At 29.4% G+C, this 22,162-nt stretch overlaps 1 protein-coding gene across 3 annotated transcripts in view; it reads left to right on the top strand.

Annotated features, from left to right (window-relative positions):
* The window catches only part of LOC100200840 (uncharacterized), a 117,594-nt gene that overhangs the window by 42,993 nt on the left and 52,439 nt on the right, over positions 1 to 22,162 (top strand). For all 3 annotated transcript variants that reach the window (XM_065787928.1, XM_065787929.1, XM_065787927.1), the window contains exons 19-28: positions 11,064 to 11,287; positions 11,366 to 12,259; positions 12,446 to 13,032; positions 15,333 to 15,576; positions 15,704 to 16,202; positions 16,288 to 17,075; positions 17,308 to 17,481; positions 19,907 to 20,161; positions 20,480 to 20,935; positions 21,212 to 22,162. The exon at positions 21,212 to 22,162 is cut by the window's right edge and continues 768 nt beyond it. In XM_065787928.1, the coding sequence (XP_065644000.1) occupies positions 11,064 to 11,287; positions 11,366 to 12,259; positions 12,446 to 13,032; positions 15,333 to 15,576; positions 15,704 to 16,202; positions 16,288 to 17,075; positions 17,308 to 17,481; positions 19,907 to 20,161; positions 20,480 to 20,935; positions 21,212 to 22,162 (5,072 nt within the window). The remainder of the gene's footprint in view (positions 1 to 11,063; positions 11,288 to 11,365; positions 12,260 to 12,445; positions 13,033 to 15,332; positions 15,577 to 15,703; positions 16,203 to 16,287; positions 17,076 to 17,307; positions 17,482 to 19,906; positions 20,162 to 20,479; positions 20,936 to 21,211) is intronic.

Raw genomic sequence — 22,162 nt, 5'->3', positions numbered from 1 at the left:
GCCTGTACCCTTTCAGGCATGCTTTTTATGCAGTTTTCTGCCATTTCCTGCAATCTTGCATTGTGGTTCCAATGTTTTATAATACTTTCTATTAGAACCACCTTGTTTGTAATATTTTCCTTGGCCACCTCCTTTTTTAATAGCTCCCAAACATTCTCTATAGGATTGAGATCCGGCGAATTTCCCGGCCAGTCCAACAAAGGAATATTTTTATCTTTCCAAAAGATTTTGATAGACTTAGCCGTATGGCATGGTGCTCCATCTTGCATGATTGTTTTGTTTTCCTCTGGACCAAACCATTCCGTCAATTGGGGTAACAATCTTTGTTCAGGACATTTTTATACTGCACCTGGTTCATTATCCCTTGAACAATGTACAGCCTTCCCATTCCTTTCCCACAAATGACCGACCAAATCATCACCGAGGTTGGATGTTTGACGGTTTGAATAATACAGCTACTTAAATATTTCTCTCCAACCTTCCTTTTCACGTATTGTGCTTTTTTTGATAAGACTTGGAACATGCTCTCATCACTAAAGCAAACCTAAAAATATTATACGATGGTTCATTGACCACAATGCATGGATTATCTAAAAAATTTAAAGTATTATTTAATAAAATAATCTGTTATACCGTTTTCCAATCATCTTCAGTCCAATTTCTATATTTTTTTGCCCATTCTAATCGCTTCTCCATCATTTTTAGGCGTTAATTTTGGCTTTTTAGCCAGATGTCTTGAGCTGTAGCCAAGATCGTGTAGACGACGCTGAACCGTTCTCTTGGACATCTTAATACCAGAGCTCTCCAACTTCTCAGTGATATCATCATTTGATGCTAGCCTATCTTCCAATGCTATTTTGGTAAGAATTGTTTCACCTCGTGGAGTAAGAATTCTTTTTTTACCACAGTTCCCAGTCCTTTTTGGAGTCAGGTTTTCCATGTTGACAATTTTTTTGTGGATATTCTGCACTGACACTCTAGAAACATTACATCTTCTGGCGATTCCTCTTTGGGAAAAACCAGTATTTGTAAGAAGTGCTTGGATTTCACTTTTTATTTCTAGAGATAAGTCCTTTTTTTTGCCCATTTCTAAAAAAATAACCAATTTTAGTACGAAAGTTTCTATTATTACTTAAAATAATTTTAATCACAAAATACTGAGTGAAATAAAAATATTTTTATGTTAATTTATGTAATGTAATATTCTTAAAGTAATATTAGTCGATTTGAGTACTTACTATAATGATAACTTTGAAAAATATACCAAAACTAACAGAGAATGTTAATGAACCGCTATTCTTACAGTGCACGTGGTGAATACCACGTGCACTGTAAGAATAGCGGTCTCAAGATGGCGTCACACAAAATGGCTGTCAAAAATGACAGTGTTTACACCAGCATAAAATTTTAAATAATTTTGTCAACGTATAACTATATTGTATGCATCCAAATAAAATAAATTATATAATTTTGAACTATAATGCCAAGAAAACAAAAGATAAGCAAGGTTGTTAAAATTTATTGGGTGGCCATAATAAATTGTTATACGACTGTAGTTGTATCTAATTTCAATGCCTTGTAAAATTGTCGTATGTGCAAAGATACTCAAATATGGCTGAAAATCCACCATTATAACTTTAATAATAGCATTTGCACTCTTCACAGGACTATCATTTATATATTTACCAATACATTCAGTGTTATTTGCATCTATGCTAAATTCAAAAAAAAAAAATTTTAAATTAAAACAATCCATTAAAATAAACAAATAAAAAACTGTAGATATAAAAAAAAAAAAATTATTTGTAATAAATTGTTATACTTACCAATACTTAAGTCGTTCATGTTCAAGAAAAAAAAATGAAACTGCCTTCGTTTTCTTCATAAATATCTTCTCTTCTTTCACCCTCTTCTAGAGATATTAATTCACTAAAATAAGCACATATAAATTGACCCTTTTTTAGTATAACTTCAGTGAAAACACTATATCCTGAAAACAATTCATATAAAAATGTTAATTCCCATAAATTTAAAATTAACTATAAATGTATTCACTTTTGACTAACAATTAATAGCATTGATAGAGTATTTTTTGAAATATTCAGGATCCTCTTTTTCTATACAACATTTATATGCAGTTGGATCGCATTCTAAAGAAGGTACATTGTTTCTAGATGGCCATTTCTTATTTTCCATGTTGTTTTCAAAATGTTCTAAATATATTATTTAATTACATTTTTAAAAATATTGCCTTTTTTTACAATTTTACTATTACTGTACATTACAATTTAACATTCATAGTTTAGAAAAATATTGTTTTAATGTCTTGCTATGCATTAGTCTTTGTAATGGTGCAAAACGCGAGTAAATTTGTTAAACAACTACTTTAGGCTTTTCAAATTAAAAATTAAAATAAATAAATAAAATAAGAACTTCTTCAACTTTCAAAAAAGTAACTGGCAACAAAATAACTTGTTACTTTGTTAGATTTCATTAATATCATTATATATTATTAAATTATGTAGAAATTATAAATATAGACTATGCTTATGCATATAAATTGACTAAAATATTAATACAGTTGATACTTTTCATTATAATATAATTTATAGTAACCTATGTAAATTATAGTAAATACCTATGTAAATTATAGATACTCTAATATTATTAAATAAGGTTTAATGCTTAAAAATATTTTATGATATAGAAAACAAAATGATAGGGTAAACAAAACAAAAAATTGATTAAATACTTCAATTAAATTAGAGCTTATCATCACCGGATAATCAACTCTAATTTAATATTATATTTAATATTGGAGAATATATTTAATATTATATTTAATATCTAATTTAATATTATATTTAATATCGGAGAATATATAAGATATTATACATATTATATATAAAATCTTATATTTAATATCGGAGTCTCAGTTACAGTGCATCAAAAAAAATATTTTTTTAAAAAGAGGTTAGAACAAAACAAAATCTAAACTAGATCTCAGGTGTTTAAAAAAAAGATGAATGTAATACCTGACAAATAAACATTTATTTTGACTTTTTGAAATAATACATTTAATTTTAATGAAATAGGTTTATAAACACCATTACTGAGACTTATTACCTTTTTAATAGAATTTGTTTTGACTTAATCTATAAAAAAATAATTCTTCGGTGCACCTTAACTTAGACTCTGAGAAAATCATGCATTCTAAGCCAGTGTAAACTTAATAATGGTCAGAACTCAACCATTTTAAATTTAAAAATGGTGAAGAATTACAAGTTATATATTATTAACTTTTTATATATATAAAAATAAAAATTCTAATACTGTTTTATGAATTTTTAATTTAGTTTTAATTAAATACATTTAATGCTTATATGTATTACAGTTAATACTTTTTTAAACGCCCTTACTGACTTGTAAATATTATCTTTTTTCTAGATTTTGATCAATCTCTCTGAGAGAGATTAAAAGTTTGAAATTAAAACCTAAAGATTAAGATTCTCTCACAAAAAATAATTTTTGATGCACCGTAACTGAGACTCAGAGCGATGGGGAAATCATACTTTTTATGTCATTGTAAACTTAATAACCCCCGAGACTCTTTTACTTTCAATAAATATATAAAAATAAATTTTCCATTGTTTAAACGGTAACATATATTTTATAAATTATTTTAAATTAAGTTTACAAATTTTAATTCTTAATTGCACCTTTATCGGTACTAAACGTAGCATACTCTGAAATTACTACGAAACGACAGAACATTTATTTATTATTTTTTTAAACAACATTACTGAGAAATTTGATTATTTTTCAAGATTTTAATTAAATCTCTTAAAAATGTTTTTTTGATGCACCATTACTGAGACTTAAAGCTTTGGGAAATCATAATTTCTAAGCAATTGTAAAGTTAATAACGTTCAAGACTCCTTTACTTTCAAGAAATATATAAAAAGAATATATATTCAATTGTTTAAACGATAACATTTTTTTACTGCTTTAGGAAAGAATTTACTTACTGTACGTGGCACACTCTCAACTAATACTCTAATTAACGCCACAATATTTACACAGAAAAAGATTCAAAACCATGTGCCGGTAAAAATGACTTAAAAAAGAGTCGGGAAAGATACAAGAGTCATATTCCCCCAAACTTTAAAATGCGCAATCGAATGCAAAAGTGCAGAGACATTTTCAAACTAAGTTTTGAAGAAAAATTTCGTGAAAATGATTTTAAAAAACTTTCTTATTTTCATTTTTTTTAAACTTACTATTACTAGTTAAAAGGTAATAAAAATATACAAACCCCCGTCATGTATTTTAGAGTTAAGATTTCAGATATTCAGACATGAGGCAAATTTTTTCTACTGTTTTTTTTTCAATGCACCGTTACTGTGACTCAAAGAAAAATCAAAGATTCTAACCCATTGTAAACTTGATAACAGTCGAGACCCGTTTATTTTCAAGTAATAACTAAAAATAAAAAAATTCAATGCATTAAAAATTTAATATTTAATTTAAAATAAATAAAATACGTTTTTGTTTATTTGTCAGATAACACTTGCTTTTTTTTTATCACTGTTACTGAGGCGTATTAGCTTATTTTTCTTCTAGATTTTGTTTCTTTTAGATTTTGTTCTGGAATTTTTTTGAAGCTCCGAAACTGAAACTCAGATTAAATTCATACTTTCTGAACGAAGAACTGTAAAGTTTGCTAACATAGAAATATTCTAACAAAAATTTTAATTATTTGCTAATATAAAAGTATTCCAACAAATATTTGAACCATTTTTTAAACAATAGCACTATGTTTTTTAATAACCAATAATTGAATTTACTTACCTTAATTCTTTATTGCACCTTTTTTGGTACTGCACGTGGCATACTGAAATATAACTTACACGGAACGACAGAATATTTATCCAAAAATAATAATTTAAAACCATCAACTAGTAAAAATTACTGATGAAAGTGCTGAGAAAGGTACAAAAGTCAATTTGGCACAAAATTGAACAAACTTTAAAATGTGCAATAGTGGCTCTATTATAGAACATGGCCGACGACGCCGGGAGAAAAAGGTCAAGGAGCACAGGACCTCCCCCCAACTTTTTTAAAACATTTTTTTTCGTTTTTATCAGAGTTTCTAGATTTAGAAGACTTTTTTAGAAGTTGATGATTGTGCCCATCCAATTCAAAACCCGCGTCGTATGTTTTGTAGAGTACTGGAACGCAAAAGAACAAAGACATTTAAAATGAGTCTTGAAGAAAAAATTCGTAAGGGAAAATCATTTAAAGGAATTTAAACAATTTTTTTTATTTTACTAAATGGACAAAAGAAAAAATTTTTTTTAAAAACCATTTCGATAAGATAATAAAATAAATAAAAATAAAAAAAAGTACAATACTGTATCAAATATTTAATTCTTATTTTAAATTAAAGAGGCATGAACTTCCTTGTTAGATTAATCACCTACAATTACTTTAAAAAAAAAAAAGTAGTTGTAGACGATTATAGATTATTGTGCAAATTTTTCAAGTATAAACTTTAAATTATTAGCTTAATCTTCTGTAGACATATGATGTCGTTTTTTCGTATTTTATTCAACAATTATGGTTTTAAATGGAGTGAATCTTTAAGGCAATGATCTACATGTATCCTTAAAATGAATATTTCATTCTTCAATCGTTTTCGGCGTTTAACAGATCTTTCTCTTTTTCTATATCTTTATTGAGATCTGATTCTCAAGTAAAAATACCTTGTAACAAGCTAAGAACAAATTTTTAAACCTTTCAAACCTATGATACTTACTTTATTTCTGTTTAAAAATATAGCCAATTTTTTTAAAATTATATTTGCAAGAATAATGCAAACAATCAAGTTCTTTGATGCGAATTTATGAATTGCTGTGCAGTAATCTTTTTTAATTTTAATTTTACAAAGATAACTTATTGTTGACTTCATTAAAGACAACTACAATAACAAACACGAGTAAAGAAAACTTTGATAAAACTTGTCATCTACTGAGAGTTTCTGAAGAAGTTTATTAAAACTAGTTTGTTGCTTCTTGCCGCAATGTATTTCATTTTAATTGGAATCGGAATTTAGTTTACAAAATTAACTGTAAATATTTTATAAATAAGTTAAGTAAAAGGAATTTTTTACACTATATAAAACTCATTTTTGTTTCAATGCAAAATTTTGTTCATTCAAAATTTATCAAATCAAATTTTAGATTGCATATATTTACGCATAAAGATGAGTCAAATAATAGCTTAGAAAGTCAAACTTTCTAAGTTATTATAAACTTAAAAACTGTTTAGAAGCCTTTATTTTCAAAAATATATAAAAATAAATATTCTAACCATGTATTAAAATTTCAATACTTAATTTAAGTTAAATTAAAAACGTTTATGTTTATTTGTCACCTATTACATGCTTTTTTTTTTTAACCACCGTTACTGAGACTTATTACGTTAATCTTTTTTCTAGATTTTGATTTGCTTTAAACTCTCAAATATATAAACTTTTGATGCACCATAACTGAGACTCAGAGAAAAGTCAAACTTTCTAAGCTATTGTAAACATAATAACGGTTGAGAAACTTTTAATTTCGAAATATATAAAAAAAGATATTCAAACTGTATGTATTAAATTCTAACTGTAATGTATTAAATGTTCAATACTTTATTTAAATTGAATTAAAAACGTTTATGCATATCAATCACGTATAACACGCTTATTTGTTTAATCCACCGTTACTGAGACTTACTACGTTAATCTTTTTTCTAGATTTTGATTTGTTTCAAACTCTCTATTGTATAATTTGTTGAAGCACCGTAACTGAGACTCAGATAAAGTTCAAACTTTCTTAGCCATTGTAAACTTATTAACGGTTAAGAAACCTTTAATTTCAAAAAATATATAAAAAATAGATGTTCTTATCATGTATAAAAAGTTAAATGTTTAATTTAAGTTGAAATAGGAATGATTATGCTAATTTGTCAGGAATTACATGCTTCTTTTTTTGCGCACCTTTACTGAAACTTATTTTGTTAATCTTTTTTCTAGATTTTGATTTGTTTTAAACTCTCTTATATATAACTTTTTGATGCACCGTAACTGAGACATAGATAAAATTCAAACTTTCTAAGCTATTGTTAATTTAATGACGGTTGAGAAACCCTACATTTCAAAAATAATAAAAAATAAATATTTTAATTATGTGTTAAATGTTCAATATTTAATTTAAATTGAACTAGTAATGATTATGCTTAATTGTCAGGTATTACATACTTCTTTTTTTAAGCACCTTTACTGAGACCCATTAAATAAATCTTTTTTCTAGATTTTGTTTTGTTTTTAAAAAAATGCAAAACTACGTGAAAGAGCATTTGACAAGGAAGTTTACGCCACCCTCCATTTCAATGTTGCATTACTTTTTTCTTTTTTTTTTAATTTATATATATATATATATATATATATATATAAATTTGGCGTTAAAAATAATTACCACTTTTGTTTTTGTAAAATATGCAAATGGTTGGGACAAGAAGAAGACAAAATAGTCCTCATGCTGAGCCCCTAATACTCCGTAAATAGTATAGCAATTAAAAACTTGTCATTAAAAATGTTATCAAAGGCCAATAAATAAATATAGCTTTAGAAGTAGTCCTCCATTTTTTGATTACTTAAATTTGTTTCGTTTAGTTTTAATTTAAAGTTATTTATGTTTGCAATTATTTTGATGTCGTTTCTGATTACTATGCTCCGTAATTGGGGGCCTCTAGCTGTGAAAATAAAAATATAATTATTGTTTGCATGTCTAGTAAGATACTTTTGTTGTATTTTTTTAAATAGTGCTTTAAAAACATTCAACATCGTATTGTTATTAATTTTGTACATAAAAATCATATTCAAAGTGATAGTACCCCAAAAAACAGGCTGAAATTTTTTTTTTTCAAAGTTTAAACTTTTATAATTTTCATTTATTTATTATGTCTACTCTTATAATTAAAAAAAAAAAATTAAAAGGGCTGAATAAATCTGGTACTGGATAATAAAGCGCCTTAGCAACGGGCCTTAAAGATATATTTCTTTCAATATCTTGAAAAATACAAGTCCAATTTGTATAGTTTTTTTGTGTGCTTATGGCTAAATTGTTCCTCAAAAAGGTTTTACATCAACATAATGAAGCAGAAGATATTGCATACGACAGCGGTGGTTTTTATTGTGTAAAGAACTTAATGTACTTTTAGTATTTTTTTAAATTGCGTTTTTTCAGCAATTAACTTTTTGTGCTTTTTTTAATTTTTTAACAAAGATAACTTTTTAACCGCTCATTGGAATTTTTTCAAATTTTCAGCAATTATTCTTGAGTGCATTAGTGATGTGCTGAACCAAAGAAAATCAACTTTTTTTATATTAAAGTATTAAAATTTGAACTTTAGCAAGCTGTACTTTTACTTTTTTCTTTTTATTGGCAGAATTTAATGATATAAAGTTGTTAAATGTTGTTTTATTATATGATTTTTAATTAAGCACATTTTTTGAAAATATATAAAACTACTTATAAAGTCTGGTTTGGAGAATATGAATGGTTCCCAAGATATTCTTGTTAAAAAAAGGTCCATTTTTTTTGCCTAAATTTTGTTAATTTATGCGCATAATTACCGAGGAGGGGGTTGAAAAAATTATTTTTGTTATTTTTTAAAATAATTTCATCTAACACTTCAGAAAGACATATAAATGTTCCTATAAAATATTAAGTTTTAAATTTTTTTTCTCTTAAAGGGTACTACCACCTTATGGCATGTTTTTGTTTGTTGAACAGTTTGTTGAGTTTTTTTTATTGGTGCTGCACCAAGCAATGTTAACACAGGCCCAAAGGAACAAAAGTTATACTGTTGGGGGGGCCGGGGTAGGAGAGGGGGCAGTGCTGGATTAAGAGGCCCCGAAATAGTTTTAAGGACCTTTTTTTTAACACTTTTTAGTCTTTTTTTCAGTCAATTTTTGAAAAATTATTTATTGACAAATTATTGGGAAAGGGAGAGGGGGCAAATGCCCTGCTGCCCCCCTCCCCCCACCTCTGCCTCGGTTGCTACGGGTCTGTTAACATAATTAAGATAACAATGAATGAAAGATAAGTAGATATACTTAGTAGATAGTAGATATAAAGTATTTCAATATTTTTAAAAATTTTATTTTTGAATAATTTCATGTGATTTATCCATGTGACATTATTGTCATGCGCTTATTGTATGTGCTGGCATAGAACCATGAACATCTTCTTTTTGAGCCAGATTTCTAACCACTGCGCCACGGTTCTTAAAACTATGCTTAACTTGAATTAATACCCTGTAAGATTTTTAAAATTTCATAACTTTACAGACAGTCAATTATAAATCATAAAATAAATTATTAGAATTAAATATTAAAGTTTCAATGGTTACAGGATATTATATTTATTTTTAAATAATCTAAACATTGAATAGAAAATTTCCATTTGTGTAAAATAAATATAATATTTTTTACAATTTTGCCAGAAAATAGATCCTTTTTGAATTGGAAACCTCTCTGCGTCAGCGAGTCCTGCAATACCATAGTTACAACAAAGGTCTTAAGATTGCTTAAAGTTAAAATTTAATCTCAAAGCAATATTTCGTTTCATTGAAAATTTTATAAAAAAACAAAAAATCTATTTCGTCTAACTGTTTTGCGCGATGTTCTGATAGTCACTTCCTAAATTTTTTTAAAAAGTAAGACAAAATGTTGTTTAATAAAATCAAGCAATGATCAAATTGAAACTTTGATAAATACAATTGCACAAAAAATTCTTTACAAAATAACTATAGTACAAATGTTTAGTATATTTTTATATTGTGGTTTATCCTCCACCAGCTAATTGCCATATAGAGGCCACATACCAAGGCCCGTGAAGATAAGTTCAGCTCACTAAAGAGCATCATAAACTGATTTGACGGATCAAGAGTAAGTGAGTTTAAAAAAGAATAGAAGTAAACAAGAGTAAAAGTGAGAAGAAGTTGAGTTAGAAAGATAGCACAGAGAAAAATGGACAGATGTGGCACAAGATGTCAAAATGTGCAGTTTGACAAAAAAAACTTTATAATAAGTATTTTGTTGTTTTTGTATACTTGATACTTGTAAATTTTTTTAAGTTTAAAATAGAAAAATGTAGCTTAGCCATGTTTTAGCTTCTTTGCTTCTGCGTATGCTTCAGAGCACTTGTCTTTATGAGATTTTTAAATTGCTCAAAATCATTGAATATGCTGAAACTCAAGTCATTATGGAGTTTATATTAGAACTAAGAATTCAATGTAACGTCTTCAAAACTGCACCCTATTTCGTATGATGTCTTTTAACCAAAAAAAAATAAGGCGACAGGGTTTCCAAGTATAAAAGTTTTATTTTCTTAAATACAGCAGTTCATCATCATAAAAATACTATACGTATATCATATGTTTTGCAGTCCTTCAGAAGCTTTTTTACCGGAAATCAAAGTTATATTTGGTATATAGTTCGTTTGTTGTTATTGTATTTGCCACAAATCGTTCAACATATTAAAAAAAACTACGGACCACAAAATACCTTAGATGACCAACAAAATAATGTCCAAAAATCAAGACTAAAAAGATAAAAAAAATTAGTGCAATATAAATGCAGCCTAAAGTCAAGTCCCAGCATTGGTGCAAAAAAAAAAAGATTTACTTCGAAATATCACCAATACCGGGACATGCGAATTGTTTCATCGTTTTAAATCCGTGATATGATAAGCAAACATACATAAATAATAATTACCTTAACATTACCTTACAAAAAAATAAACATAAAAAAAAAACTCGAGTTTAGGAAAATCCCAGTTGCTGGACGCCAAAAGAGAGGTCTCACTAAAGGTGCGGATGTACGTATGTATGTACGTATGTACGTATGTATGTATGTATGTATGTATGTATGTATGTATGTATGTATGTATGTATGTATGTATGTATGTATGTATGTATGGTATAAATAAATATATGCGTATATTTTTTTGTAGATCTGTGGATGGTGGCAAATCATTGTCTGATTGCTCTCAATGTGAAAAAGGCCATTTTTGTCAAGGTCTTAATAACACTAAACCTACCGGAAGTTGTAAACCAGGGTATTGGTGCAACTTAGGTGTAACCTCATCTACTCCAAGCAATTCATTAAATGGTGGGCTTTGTCCTGCTGGAAGGTATTGCCCTGGAAAAACTTCAGTTCCTGAACTTTGTGAAGATGGTAAGTAAATTTTAATAAAGTAATTAGTTTGCATTTACAATATTTTTAAATTTACTATTTGCCTTATATTTTAAATAGGGTTCTATGCTGAAGGCAATGGTGCAAGTTCTTGCTCTGTCTGCCCAGCTGGTTTTGAATGCATTGGAAGTCCTCTTTTACCTCAACCTTGTCCTAAAGGGTACTATTGCTTAGAAGGTAATAGTTCTTTGACTGCTCGTGGAAAGCGTTTAACTTGCCCTATAGGGACATATGGAGCCTCTTTATATTTAAAAAAGTCTGAAGACTGTTCACTTTGCCCACCTGGAAGATACTGTGATGGAACTATAATTGGAAATTACACTGGGCTTTGTAATGCTGGATATTGGTGCAAAGAAGGAGCAAAAATCGCAAATCCTAGCACTTTAGAATGTACAAATGAAAATTGTCAATTTGGTCCATGTCCTAAAGGTGGGTATTTTTGCCCTCAAGGGTCAGCATCATATTATCCTTGTCCTCCTGGTCATTATGTTCCTAAAGATGATTATATGTTAAAATCTGTGAAGCAGTGCATAAAATGTACTGCTGGTCATTATTGCAGTTTTGGAAATCAAACAAGCCCAACTGGATTATGTTCTCCAGGATATTTTTGTTTAGAAGGTTCTTATGAAAGTAAACCTAGAAATGTTTCTTATGGTGGAATTTGCCCCCCAGGTACATTTTGTAAGGAAGGTTCAAACAGAACAGAGTTCTGCTTACCAGGAACTTACAATAACAAAGAAGGAAGTTCAAATTGTTTAGGTTGTCCTCCAGGATTTTATTGCCCATTTGGAAGCAAGTTACCATTGCATTGTCCCAGAGGGTATTGGTGTGAAGAAAATTCTACTTTAGAATCCATAAATGCTTGCCCAGCTGGTACATTCAATAATCTGACTCAAAGATATTTAAAGCAGCATTGTATTAATTGTACATCTGGTCATTATTGTGATTCTCCAGGTTCTTTATGATTACTATTATTATTATTTTATATGCAAACTTTTTTATATTAAGATATTAATTTTGTATACTTTTGATATATTTATAGATTAATATAATAATTACTTTTTTTTGTGTGCATAATTTTAAGTTTATAATTATGTATTTATTTATTAACTTAATATTTGAGATCTTTTTGGTTTTTAGGGTTAGTAAATGTTTCTGGAGAGTGTGAGGCAGGTTATTTCTGCTTATCAGGCTCTGATAGTGCAAAACCTGTCATTACTTCTCTAGGTGGCAAATGTCCTATTGGGTCATATTGTCCTAAAGGCTCCTCAGTTCCAAGGTTATGTGACAAAGGAATGTTCTGTCCCAATGAAGGTCTTAAAGAACCATTTGGAAATTGCTCATCAGGATATTATTGTTTACTTGGAGCTAGTACATCGCAACCAGATGATAACATTAAAGGAGGAATTTGCCCAAAAGGAGCCTACTGTCCTTCTGGTTCTCACATTCCTATACTTTGCCCTCCAAGAACATATTTGAACACAGTTAAAAATAAAGCAATTACAGATTGCATCAGTTGTTCTGCTGGTTTTTTTTGTAGTGGTTATGGAAATCTGTACCCAACTGGTTCTTGTAATCCTGGATATTACTGTCCAGAGGGCCAAGAAACGTCTAGTCCTGTAGCCTTTCAGTGTGGTGCTGGTTTTTTTTGCGGACTTGGCTCTAAAAATCAAGTACCTTGTCCATCTGGTTTTTATCAAGATAAAATTATGCAAGCAGTTTGCAAGGTATGTTTAATATTATATTAGCAGTGTATTTTGGGACAATTAACTTAACAGAATTAGTATTATGAATTGAGTTTATAAAGGCAAATTATCACAATACAATGACTTTAGATAAGTTAAAAAAAAAATATTGGTATTATATTAAAATGCTTCGTAAGTTCTTAAAACTCTTTTTTTTTTAAAAACTCTTATGATTTATTTAAATTGATAATGTTATTTTGCTTGATTTTGAGCCCTTACCTATATATAACTTTATATTTTTATTGTGACTTATTTTTCCTTCTATATATCTTTCAAATAGTTAAGTCCGTTTGTAAGAGATTACAGTTATGTTATGATGCTGTTAACATATTTGATAGGTGATAAATTAGAAAGTACTATTTTGATCATGCTGAAACACATAGCTTGATTTGCATGAATGCTTAAAAGAGATACAAACTGAATGCAGTGTTATCAGGTTGTTAAAACAAACTGAATGAAGTGTTATCAGGCAATGTTTTACTAACTATTTAAAATCATGGGCAGTTGTGAGCAAGTGCAGTGTGCGCGACAAATTTACAGACTAAAATTGACATTAACATTAACAAAAAGACTGAAGGCCAAAAGACTTAAAATCTAAGAAAATACTGCCTATTTTTCATAAAAAGTCTCAGATAACATCTAGTTTAAGTTCTGGACTCATCTAATGGTTTTTGGCATTTTATTATTAGATGGTAAAAAAATGCCACTAGTATTCTTTGATTTTGGTGTCAAAATAGAAGTGTACATAGTGTGAAATAGGTATTTTAAATTTTTAGATAATTTGAAGTATTAAAATCCTTTCAGATTGCAATTTTAAAATAGACATTTTCTATTTTAAAATTTCAGTTGAAAGGTTGAAAGACTTTTTCTTCAAATGTGTTAAAGCTAGGGCTTTAACACATTTGATGAAAAAGTCTTTTAACCAGGGCAAAACAGACTCAGGAATAGATTAGTAAAAATCTCCTGGACTTATGGTCAAAAGATATATGGCCACCCAATTCTCCAGACCTCAACCTATTAGACTACTCCATATAGCCTTTGAACATCCCCATAACAGCATCAATGCCCTGAAGGTCTCTGCCCGCAAGATCTGGTAAGCCATATTAGCCAATTTCATCAAAACTATTTGACTGGGTTTTAGTCCTGGATCGAGTCTGTGATTAAAGAAAAGGGGACCTATATTAAATAATTTGTAGCCAATGCAGTGTACTTTCATTTATTTGAGTTTTTAAAATTTGTCTGATTTAGTCCAGAAATTTGTCTCACATACTATGTCTAAAATTTGAAGCACATTTAGTAAAGTATACCAAAAAATTTAAAACCTATTTTAAATATTACAAATATTTTATTTACAAATATAATAAATCCAGTGCATAATGAAATTATAGTTTCTCTGCTCAAATTTAATTTAATAAGTTTTTAGTTAAATAAAAGTCCGAAAGTTTGGTTGCTGATGAGTGAATGTTGATGGGTACAAGTAAAATTACAGTTAGTAAAATGCAATTTTTGAACTCGTAAGTATGCCCAGCTTAGAAGAAACATTGTTGCTTAGATACATGTGATAAGATGTATTTATTTATAACAAAGTAACATACAGAGCTATATGGCAGTTTATAATCTTTCCTCTATCCTACAAAATAGTCATTCCTGTTCTGATATTTCCTTAATATTTCCATAAAAAGTATTCAGGCCATTTCTAAACTTTTCTTATATTATGCAATGTTATCAGATAATTTAAAATTTTTTCTCAATCTTATTCTTTTTCAATCTTTTCTCATAATATATATATGATGTTTATTATGATTTTTTTCTAAAATATTTTGTTTTGAGTTGTTGATTTTTTATTAGTAAGATTTCTAATAATTTGGTACTGTAATGCCAAATAGGGAGGTAGTCCTAAATCATATATTAATAATTTTTTTTCAATTTAGATTCTTTTATTGCATAAATTTTTAATTATATATATATATATATATATATATATATATATATATATATGTATGTATGCATATATATATGTATATACTCAGTATATACATACATACATACATACATACATACATACATACATACATACATACATACATACATACATACATACATACATACATACATACATACATACATACATACATACATACATACATACATACATATATACATACATTCATAGATGCACACACATACATGTATAATACATATATAAAATGATAGAAATACAAATGATATTAAGTAATAATAGAAACAAAATATACTGTTTTATTAATACTGTTATTGTTTAGACTTGCCCACCCAAATACTTTTGCAATGCTAATAATGGCTCTGTTATTAATTTCTACAGTTTTATATGCCCCAAAGGAATGTTTTGCCCAAGTGGTACTAGATATAAAGATGAATTTAAATGTCCAAAAGGTACATATAGTAACTCTACTGGATTAGAAAGGGCTGATCAATGCACTCCATGTCCTGCTAGGTTTTATTGTGGCAATGAGGGACAAATTGATTTTTCAACAAAGTGCAATGCAGGTAACTAAGTCTAAATTTAGTTGCCTGATAAACTTCATTTTTTATTGTGTTTTAAACTGATAAGGTTAAAGTTGAGAAATATATAAAGAATCAAATGGTTATTTATATATATATATTTTTTTTTAAGGATACTTTTGTCGCAAAGGAGCTAAAGTTGCAGATCCTGATGGTGTTGCAGATGGTGTTGAGTTTCTTGATATGCTATTTTTTAATTACTCTAGTTTAAACTATGGTCACTGTCCAAAAGGATATTATTGTCCTTATGGAACAGATGAGCCTATACCATGTTTAATTGGCACTTATAACAATCAAACACATTCAAAATCTATAAATGATTGTAAACCATGTCCAGAAGGAATGTATTGCTCTATAATGAGAGCAAGTGACCCAACTGGATTTTGCTGGGCTGGATTTTATTGCGCAGGAAATTCCACAATTCCAAATCAATTTCCATGTCCACTGGGAATGTATTGCGAATCTGGAACTCGTAAACCGATTGCATGTCCAAGTGGAACATTTAGAAATATTACCCATGGAACAAAGAAAGCAGACTGTTTTAAGTGTACTGGTGGAAAGTATTGTAAAGAGCTAGGCCAAATAAATCCAACTGGAGATTGTAACCCTGGGTAAGAATGTTTTTAAATAATCAATGTTTAACTATATAATAATTTTACAAAGTTTTTTAACTTAAAGAAAAATTTTTTAATTTAGTTATTATTGTCCTCCTGGACAATCTGATCCTGAGCCAATTGAATACAGTTGTAAATATGGGCATTTTTGTCCCGGTAGCACATCAGAACAAATTCCATGTCCTTCTAATCAAATGGCAAATAGAACAAATGCCGTTAAGTGTGACTCTTGTCCAAGTGGCTCATATTGCTTTCAAGCAGGAACTGGTATACCTTGTTCAAAAGGATTTTATTGTCCTACAGGCACTGGAGTTGATCTAAAACCATGCCCTAGAGGTACTATTGGAGTTGAAGAAGGCTATAAGGATGTATCTGAATGCCAACCTTGTCCAAATGGAAAGTACTGTCAATTCCAAAATGCATCAACATACACTGGAAATTGTTACCCAGGGTATTGGTGTAAGTATGGCATAGACAGGCCAAGACCAATTGGGACTTTTTTAAAGAATAGTGTTTTATTTAATTCAACCTGCTATGATGATAAAGAAACAGGGTATGGTGGAATTTGCCCAATTGGTCATTTTTGCCCAGAAGGATCTCAAGTTCCACTTGGCTGTAAAATAGGAACCTATGCTCCAATTGCAGGGTTACCAAGTTGTTATCCATGCATGAATGGCTTTTATTGTCCTCTGGTTAACATGACAAATTTCAATACCTATATTTGTCCGAGAGGCCATTTTTGTCCGAATGGTACTGGTGCAATTGGTTTAGACACAGCCTGTCCACTTGGAACTTACTCAAACAAAACTGGTTTGATAAATTCTAATTCATGTGTTCAGTGTACTGCAGGAAGATATTGTGATCAAATTGGTAATTTATATGTTTATAATATATTTACAATACCTATGTCTATATTTGATATCTAATTTGTAAATGTTTCACTGGATATCATATTAATTTTTCACTAGATACCATATTAAATGTTTCACTGGATATCATATTAAAAAAAATAATGATAGCTATTAGTTATTGTGTTTTAGTGAATTATTTAATTAAACCATTTTTTATTTAAAATAAAATGAAAATAATATGATTTTTAAAGGTTTAATAGCACCTACTGGTATGTGTGATGCAGGTTACTTTTGCCTGAGCGGTGCCAAATCACCAAAGCCCATTCAAAACAAAGATGCAAATATTTGTCCACCAGGTTATTATTGTCCTAAAGGAACTGTCAATCCAGTTCCATGCAAAAAGGGAACATTTAGTTCAAAAACAGGTTGATTTTATATTATATAAAGTATATGCAGTTTATTTATATATAAATTTTATTGAGTATATATATATATATTTATTTATTGATTATACATATACATATGTATACTCAATAAATAAATATATATATATAGCGGTAGTGGTGTAGTGGTAGAGCGCTCGCTTCATAAGCGAGAGGTTCTGAGTTTGATTCCCGCCACGTCCCTGGTAGTATCGCGCTCAACTTGTTTCTCCGTGCAGCGGCCTTGTTCTTCAAGGTTCGTGTTTCGGAGTTAAAGAGTTGAGAGAAGGTTATAATCACAAGTAGCCTCCTCATCTGTAGTGGCGATTTCGGCCTTGGGGAGGTGAATTATTAAAAAATATATATATATATATATATATATATATACATATATATATATATATATATATATATATATATATATAATGCACTATTATATGAGCTTATATTAAAATAAATACAAATAAAGCACAAGAATTTAAAAAGTAAATTTATATTAAAAATTATGCAATGTTTCTTTTTATATACTACTGTGATCAAAAAGTAAGGTGAATTTTTAATTTAAACTTCCCGCCTTATTCAAGTCGTCCAATCTTTTTTATTTTTAAGTTGGTAGGAACGTCATTAACATTTGCGCCAAATTACATGTCAAACTCATAATTATTTTTTTTTGTTTACGCTTATTTCTGAAGTACCAAAAGTGCATTCGGCGATTTTCACGATGTCTAATTTTGTTGAGCAAAGAAGTGCTATTAAATTTTGTTTGCGGAATGATATTTCTGCTGCTGAAACGTATCGAATGTTGCAAAAGGCCTTTGGTGAAGAGACTATGTCTCAAAAAAATGTTTACAAGCGGTACAAAGACTTCAAAGAAGTCCGAGAACGTGTTGATGTCTTGGAACGCTCCGGACGACCATCGACTTCGATTGATGATCGCCACATCAACAAAATCAAAGAATTGGTGCTTGCATATCGTCGGTTAACCATTCGAGACCTTGTTGACATGGTTGGAATATCATTTGGGTCGGTGCAAGCGATTTTGAAGGATCATTTGGGCCTCAGACTCAAATCACGTTTGGTGCCGAAATTTCTCAATTTCTTTGAAAAAGAGCGTCGCGTTAAAACGTGTGAAGCAATGCTTTCTGACTATCAAGACGTCTACAAACAAATTGTTACTGGCGATGAGACTTGGGTCTATGCATACGACCCTGAAACAACCGACCAATCGAGTGAATACTGTGAAAAAGGCGAGCCGAGACCAAAGCAACCATGTCAAAGTCGCTCAAAAATCAAGGTCATGTTGACTGTTTTTTTTTTTTTTTTGATTATTGTGGTGTCGTGCACTACGAATTCCTTCCAACTGGCCAAACTGTCAACAAGGAATATTATTTAAGCGTTATGCGACGTTTGCGTGAAGCTATTCGCAAAAAGAGACCGGAATTATGGGCCAATAACTCTTGGATTTTGCACCACGATAATGCGCCTTCGCACACAGCACTGGTGTGGTTATAAAAAATGATTCAATAATTTTAAAAATTTAATTAGATGCACCATATAAGGTCAGCATGCCTATGACAAAAGATCAAAAGCCTACGACATGTCATGAGTAATAGCCCATGCCTCATCACTTTCATCTAATACACAATACACATTTTTTGATTAAAATGATTAACAAGTAAGCATTAAAACAAAAATTCAAATTTCATATTAATTGTCAGAGAGTAAGCTGTAAGACTAAATATAAGGTATTAATAGCCTGTTAGTTAAAGATTTAAAACCTTTTTGGATAAGAAAAACTGATACGTTAGTAAGGAAAACTGATTGTTGATAAGAAAACTGATATGTTAGTAAGAAAACTGATATGTTAGTAAGAAAACTGATATGTTAGTAAAACTGGGTAATAGTTAAAAGGGTCAGAGCGATTTCCAGAATTTTTAAAATTGTGAACCACAGGCACCATTTTATAGCAGGCAAGAAGCTAAGATTTAGACTCTAATTATCTTTAGAACTTGCTAAAGATAATTAGAGTTCTTAATTTATTCAAATGCTGTTTGAATAAATTAAGAAAAAAAGACATCACCAAGCAAAAAAAATTATGCATAAAAAATTTGCATTTTTATTGTTCATAGTTCAATATTTCTTGAAGTTTAAAAACCATTTTTGAAATGCTTTTTTTCTCACGCAGCAATCATGCAATCATTCATTCAGATTTGCTGTCTGAAAAAATGATTGTTACATATATATATATATATATATATATATATATATATATATATATATATATATATATATATATATATATATATATATATATATATATATATATATATATATATATATATATATACAAGCATAAGTATTGTCACCCTCCAAGTTGACTTGAAGTTATAAAAATCTCAAAAAACTTTGTTTTTAAAAATTTTATCAGGTTTAAAAGCATCATCTGAATGTGAAAATTGCAAAGAGGGTTTCTTCTGCGATCAAGTAGGGCTCAACTCATCATACAGTTTATGTGAAGATGGTTTTTATTGTCCAGCTGGTACAAAGAGTTCACAAGAATTTCCTTGTCCTGCTGGTTATTACTGCAGGGCTGGTTCTTCTACACCTACAAGTTGTAATGCAGGAACTTTTCAACCGAACATTAGAAGAACCAAAAAAGAAGATTGTCAGTTTTGTACACCAGGTGAACATTTACAAATATTAAACAACTTTTTGTTAATCTTAAACTTGTTGATTAAGATTTGTATAGAAGATTTTAATGTTATAAGATTTTAATAAATACGTTGAGTCGATTCTTTTATAATTGTATACTATTTTTTTATATTTGTATGTTATTTTTTTATGATTATATTTTATTGTGTTTTCAGTTATCAAGACCAATTCTTTAAATGTTTTAATATATACTGTTAGATATAATATAGTTAATGTTATTGCATAAAATAATAATAGTTATTTTTATTAAGTATACTAAATAGTAAAAATAGTTTAAAAAAATATTTAGGTTTTTATTGTGGAACATCAGGGCTAAAAAATGTAAGTGGTAGTTGTTATTCTGGCTGGTATTGCCCAATTGGCAGTTCTTTGCCATCACAGTATTTATGTCCATCAGGGTTTCATTGCCCACAAGGGAGTAGTGAGCCTCAGCCATGTTTAAATGGGTATTTTACAAACACAACAGGCCGAACAAGTTGTACTCTATGCCCAAAAGGATTTTACTGCTATCCTTTAGTTTGGAAACAGTCATTGAATTTTACTCAAGGTTATAAGTTATGTTCACCAGGGTTTTATTGCCCTACTGGAGTCAACATGATAAAATGCCCAGCTGGGACATATTCCAATCTAACTGGATTGACACAAGCTTCTGAATGTAAACCATGTGATCCAGGTTATTATTGTTCTGGTAATATATTAGTGCAACCAGATGGACCTTGTGATGAAGGATTTTATTGTACAATAGGTAAAGCAGGCTTTTATAAATTTGTTTTTTTTTAATTTTGTTAATATTATTATTATTTTAATTATTAACTATTATGTTCATCATTATCAACATTATATCAAAAATTGGTATCATAAGAGTTGAAATTTTTTTTAAAGAGAAATTAGGTATTTTTTATATAAATTGAAAGAGTATTTTTTTAAATTTAAAAAATTTGATTTTAAAAGTAATGTTTACACATTTTTATCACTTTTTTTTAATTCATTAAAAATAGTTTAAATTATGCCTATGTTTCAGGTGCAAGTGTACCGCGTCCCTTTGTAAGTTCATACAATGTTACAAATTATTCATGTCCTTATACTTCACTTTTTGGCAATTCTTTCAAAGGAATTGGAGATATTTGTCCTACGGGCCATTTTTGCAAAAAACAATCATGGAAGCCTCAACTTTGTGCTGCTGGTACCTTTAATAGTGATGTTGGCCAAGGAAATTGCATTATATGTCCTGCAGGATATTTTTGTCCAGAAGGTTCAGTTTCATACTTAAGAAATGAATGTCAAATAGGTTATTTCTGTCCATTGGGCACAAGTAGATTTGATGAATATCCATGCCCTGAAGGTACTTACAATAACAAAGTTAAACAAAATTCATCAAATGCTTGTCTACCTTGCCCTAAAGGAAAGTATTGTTTAGGAGTTGGAAATATTCTTCCAACTGGTGATTGTAAAGGTGGTTGGTATTGCGATTCTGGTTCAGTATCTTCTACACCTGTTTTGACTGGAGGTCCTTGTCCACCTGGGTTTTATTGTCCTACTGGAAGTTATGAACCTGTTCCGTGTGAGCTTGGAACTTTCTGTGACACATATGAGTTGAAAAATCCTTCTGGAAATTGCTCTGCTGGTTTTTACTGTCCTAAAATGTCAACAAATAAAACGTCTTTGTCATGTCCTTTGGGAAGATTTTGCTTAGAAGGAGATAAACACCCAAGAATATGTCCACAAGGGTATTTTATAAATGTACAGTATGCTAAATCTATAAATGACTGTATACCATGTACAGCAGGTAAGTATTGTAGTGAACCAGGAATACAGACTCCAACTGGCGATTGTGACCCTGGGTATTATTGCCCAATTGGCTCAGTTTCTAAAAAAGAAAAAATATGTGATGTTGGCCATTTTTGTATCAGGGGAAGCATAAAACCAGAACCTTGTTCATCTGGTGAATACCAAGATGAACAAGGGCATAGCT

This window comes from Hydra vulgaris, chromosome 01, assembly GCF_038396675.1.
Source record: "Hydra vulgaris chromosome 01, alternate assembly HydraT2T_AEP".
Taxonomy (NCBI): Eukaryota; Metazoa; Cnidaria; class Hydrozoa; order Anthoathecata; family Hydridae; genus Hydra; species Hydra vulgaris.
The sequence above is the reverse complement of the archived record's forward strand: the minus strand, read 5'-3'. Positions and strand labels throughout refer to the sequence as shown.